We start from the raw sequence: 5,316 nt of genomic DNA, 5'->3' as shown, positions 1-5,316 counted from the left end.
TAAATTTAACCCTTTGTTTCCCCCTGGGTTGGAGTCACCAAAGGCCTTTGCATGGTGGTCGGTACATAATTATAACACTGTATATTTCCTACCAGGTAGAAGGAGGGTAACCAGTTGAGAGGAGATAAGTTCTTTACATGAACTGCCAGGGAAGGAATTCTTCAGGTTCATGCAACTTAGACATTGGATTACATAATTAATTCAAGGTGCCAATCATATGACCACGCTGACCGTTTTTTAACATATATGTTTGCGGACGCCATTATGGTTCTATACTCGAAACTCGACCAGATCAAAAGGGCACCATTACACACCTTTATGACCTTATGAGAAAGAGACCTGTGTAGTGCAAAATCGGATGCAGAGTGGTTTAACAAATGGACAAGAATGGCTAGATGCTCAACGAATATTCTTGAGGTGGAATTTGATTTTAAAGTTATGAAGTAGTACGTGGGACTAACACGAATGAAGCATATATCCCCATCAAACCAATGTTTTTTAGAGGATGCCAGGATTGGTTCAGATCTACACATATGGTGGACGTGTACATCTGTAATCTGATTTTGGGGTAGAACCTTCTTCAGGCTCCTGGGAACAATATTCAAAAAGCAAGTGCCTAGGGACCCTTGGGTGGACCTATTGCAGTTTAAACCTAGTACCCTTACTGCTATCCAGTTAAGCTATGCGCTCATATCCTTCTCGCAGCTAAATAACTAGGTATTGGAAGAATGGAATCATTCCATACCATGAGGTATTTGACAGCACATTTTTAAATGAGAAGCTGTCTAGCATTTTAAATGACACACTAGGGAAATAGGAAGCCATGGCGATTGTACTCTTTGCCCAGTCTCTCTTTAGTATTTACTGTTTTTTTTTTTCCACAGGTGTGTATAGTAGTGGACTGGGAATTTTTATTTTCCCTTAGATTTCCCTTTTCCCCTCCCTTTTGTTGGTTATTATGGTTAATCTGTTTTTCAAATATTAATGAAGTATATTCATATGCCGCTTTATTATGCAATGAAAAGAATTGTATAAGTGTTTTTTTCTTTGTTTGTGGTTTTATTTTTGTTATTATGTGTATTGTTGAAATTATATTTAAAAAATTGATTGAAATAAAAAGAAATCGACAGACCTGGTACAGATTTAACAGATAAATTGCATAAATAAAATTTATTCAAATTATAATTTGCTGATTGGTTTGGTTTTACTTTATTTGTTTTATTGATTTTAGATAATGACGTTGTCAGACACTTGTGTTAGAGGACTTTATATATAAGCCAGTGTCCTCCATAGCAATGAATGAAATCCCTTGTAATCCTGGCACACACTGCCCAGTCAGAGCTAGAACAATACAATCCGTGTGGCACAAAACTCTAGCTAGTGAAGCTCTAGTTTTTCAATAATTTTTTAATACTATCAACAAACTATGCACAGTAACAAAAACAAAATGCAATAAAATTAGGTTCTTTACAAAGTTCTTATACACTCAGATTGATGTGGGAAAACTCCCACCAGCTGTCCTTGAATGTTTTAGTACTGTACAGTTGACATAAATCCCCATAGGGCACTAGCATGCAGTTACTAAACTGTCCATAATGAGGACATAATCTTACCTGATTATAATGAAGAATATTACCCGTGGTACCATAGTCAAACTCTTTAAACTCACCAGTTTTCTTCACCTGCAAAAAGAAAAAAACACAGAACCCATTCTATATATGCTAACAGCTTGTGAGTTTCCAGGTTTCTAAATTGCACAGCCTTTCTCTGAAACAGGCTTACTGATCAATAGAATAAAAATGAAGAAATCATTACCTGCCCCCAGTGGAGAAAAGTCTTTACTGACGCCCCTGCTGGCAAATGTCCGAAGTACACATCTACTCTGCTCTGTAAAAGAGAAATGGGATACCTAGACAATGAATTGCTACCTAGACAATGAATTGCACATGCTTAAGAAAATGACTTAGTAGTGAACACCTATATTTACTTATTAGATATAATGAGCAAAGTGAATAGCAAAAAAACAATGTAGTTAAAAGACCAATATGAACAATGTGAATTAATGTTTTTTAAACTAATATATCTTAATAACATAAATATGGGCACAAACCAGACCCAGTAGATGATCTGGTAAAGATTTGGCTTTTTAGAAATGCCATGAGGATGAAAATGATCCAACATTACTTACTCGAAGTTCACAGTGGCAGTAAATGTGAACTGACTTCATTGAGATGCTTTAGATAGAGGGCACCTGGTCTACAGTCAGTATTACGTGACACATTTTGCACTTAAATTAGGAATCATTAAAAAATAAAAACACTTTAAAACAAAATGCAACCTAAACTAATTCTCCAATTTCCTCACAATCTGGGGAGGCTTTTTTTTAACATCAAGACATAAACATTTTCTATATGGTTGCCTCGTTTGTTCAGTAGATTCCCATGGACGACTCCATAGTCGGAATGTAAAGAGACATGGGAGACTGTAGTCACCGAATCAAGTAAACTATGCATCGGGGGAAGCTGGGATAGATAAAATTAGGAAAGAGGGGGAAAAAAGATGATTTTTATTTTGAATTATTATTATTATTATTATCTAAAACCTTGCTTACCATGTTTAGGTTATTCTCATTAAATCCACAGATAAGAAAGAAAAAATTGCCACATAATTGTTTCGCCACTATGTTAGTACAAAACTGAGTGGCAAGAATCTGGATATACTCAGCGTGTGGAAGAAAATCCTTCTCCCCAAACATTACCTAAAAAGTGAAAGAAAACATCTTCTTAAAAGAAATTAAACTTATCCTGTGTTGCACCCAACAATTGTTTAGTTTATGAATATGTAAATAGATGTGCGTGTGTGTGTGTATATATATATATATATATATATATATACCCTGTTTCCCCGATTATAAGGCACTCTGGGTCTTATTTTCAGGGGATGTCTTATTTTTCCATGAAGAAGACTACAGTACACATTTGTTGTTGAAAGTCCCTCATGATCACTCATGTTCCACCCCCCCCCCCCCCTTCCCTATTAAAATGTTACACCTATCATATTATACCTACCTTGTTACACATAGCTATTCCCTTACTCTCTACCTTCTGTAAACCCAAATTTCTCTTTAACAGTAGATGAAGGGAAATGTACCATCAATAAAATTCTATCACTTCTACCATGCCATGGGACCTTGTCACATATTGCTTATGTCCTCTGAATCACAATTTCTCCTGAAAGGGGAGCTGTACTGTAGTTATAATAAAATGTAGGATAAGACTCTTGTGGCTAACCCCCTCCTAAAATTTTACTGCTCCAGCACCATCACAAGATAAGAAAAACTATACCTATCATACCGTGCTACCTTGTCACACATATCTGGCCACTTACCGTCTGTGAACCCTATTTTCTAATAGTAACAGGGAGATTTAGGGCCCTGAAGATGTAGTAGTAAGAACATTTACCCCTTGGCTATCTGTTGCATGAAATGCATTTCTCTGGAAGTATCCATTCCAGAGATTCTTGAGTGAGAGTTCCCTTACAACTTAGGCATGTTAGGCAATACGTCTGGATGATAACACAGAAAAGTGAATAGTCCAGTAGTCTATAGTCTTCATAATTTGTGGGAAAAATACTGTGTACATACCTATGGTGGTTCCCTGAGAGTGTCCAATATAGTATACCTGTTCTTGGCCTGTTTTCTGCAGGATAAAATTGATAATAGCAGGCAGATCAAACTTAGCCATTTCATGAAAACTGAAATCAAAATACAATAAAATTGGTTATAACAAAAACAGGTTACAAAAAAGGAAAACTTTATAATATATATTACATTGGAGTGTAAAAAACATATCCTATATGTGTTGTATTATGTGTTAAAGCTAAACTCATTTTTTTTTGCTTTACTTAGGAAGAATTCGAACATCCTAGTGTTAAAAAGACCATGATGGGAATTCTATCCAATGGAGACACAGACAAAAACATTTTTTAACAAAGTGAGAATAGGAGTCAGTGTTCTAATGGTGTTATATTGCTATATGGGCCTTCCAGTCCTGCTGAAAACTGCCATTCTATTCTTATAAATATTCCCCTGTATTGGGTAGTAGCAAATTTATTGTATACGGATTCATCGGTATAGACACATGGTCTTATCCCCAATGGAGTTTTTATTAGGAGTGACCAAGCTGTTTCACTTATGTCACATAAGAAATGTGTGAATGATTTACCAATTTCTTTCTATTAATATATTTTTTTTTGCCACAAAAAAAATCAAGCCTTCAATCCTCAGTAGAAAAGCTTGAGTTCGACAGAATCCTGGTCGAAAAATACTGCACTAAATGGTCACCAAACATAACAGTTAAAATATGCTAGAATATGTTCCACATCTGTATCTTCTGCAATACCCAAATCCTTCTGTCAGGTGAGCTGGAATCCTGTGTAAAAGGAGGAAGAGATAGAAGACAGCTTTCCTGGTTTTTCGTCCTCTTCCTCCTTTTAGATTGTTGAACTATCAGCCTTGGCAAACAAAGACTACTCCTAAATCTTAAGTGCCTATTGGGTACCTCTCTCTTATACTACCCAGCTGGAACCCTAAAAGAATTATTATTAATTATATTGGTATTGTTTGATGATCTAGGATTACAACATACAAACTTTCTTACCTAAAATCCCAGAACTCTTTCTCATCGGGTGACAGGGTCTTGTGTTTCCTGGACCACTTGTTCCCCCGGCTATTCGCTATCCATATATCAAAACCAGCATCTGCCAGGATGAATCCCAGACTATTGTAATCCATATTAGTGACCCAGTTACTGCCGTCTCCGTGGAATCCATGCTGTAGGTACACTGCAGGTCCTCCTGGTGGAATGAGAAAAGTGGCTTTAATACCAGAACAATATGGTCATGTATAACACAATAAAGAACAAGCATTCATAACATTTTACAAATAAATTATGTGTATGCAATCACACTGCAGGGCAAAACAGAATGTTTTCATTTTCAAGGACAAAGCCCTGTATTGTTGCAGCAACCTATTAGCCAGGGGGGTGGCCGTTCTATGTTTTTAGTGTTAAAAATGGACACCAGGGGATCGCAGCCCTCCTTAATGTCACCACCTTGCATTCCCCTGCCACCAGCACCAGCTCTGCTCAGGTCTCTGCTTACTTCCTTGTCCAGGTCATATGACTCCCTGTCCCTGCCCCCTTGCCTCAGAGGACTAGAGTGTTCCACAGAATCACTCCAGCTGCTGGCAAACATACGAACAGCAACTGAGCTACCACCTCTCCAGTACTCCCTCTGGTGTTGGGTTGGGAAGTCTGC

At 37.2% G+C, this 5,316-nt stretch overlaps 1 protein-coding gene across 1 annotated transcript; it reads right to left on the bottom strand.

The window, feature by feature from the left end:
- Nucleotides 1-1,582: 1,582 nt before the first annotated feature.
- LOC140344944 (lysosomal acid lipase/cholesteryl ester hydrolase-like) lies at nucleotides 1,583-4,854 on the bottom strand (the record flags this gene model as incomplete). Its single annotated transcript, XM_072432131.1, has 5 exons — nucleotides 1,583-1,682; nucleotides 1,816-1,887; nucleotides 2,612-2,758; nucleotides 3,579-3,753; nucleotides 4,659-4,854. Coding segments are annotated over 5 exons (690 nt in total), but the record flags the coding sequence as incomplete, so codon positions are not given.
- Between the last annotated feature and the right edge of the window lie 462 nt (nucleotides 4,855-5,316).

This window comes from Pyxicephalus adspersus, unplaced genomic scaffold, assembly GCF_032062135.1.
Source record: "Pyxicephalus adspersus unplaced genomic scaffold, UCB_Pads_2.0 Sca230, whole genome shotgun sequence".
NCBI classification, from domain to species: domain Eukaryota; kingdom Metazoa; phylum Chordata; class Amphibia; order Anura; family Pyxicephalidae; genus Pyxicephalus; species Pyxicephalus adspersus.
This window is presented reverse-complemented; position numbering and strand designations above follow the sequence as displayed.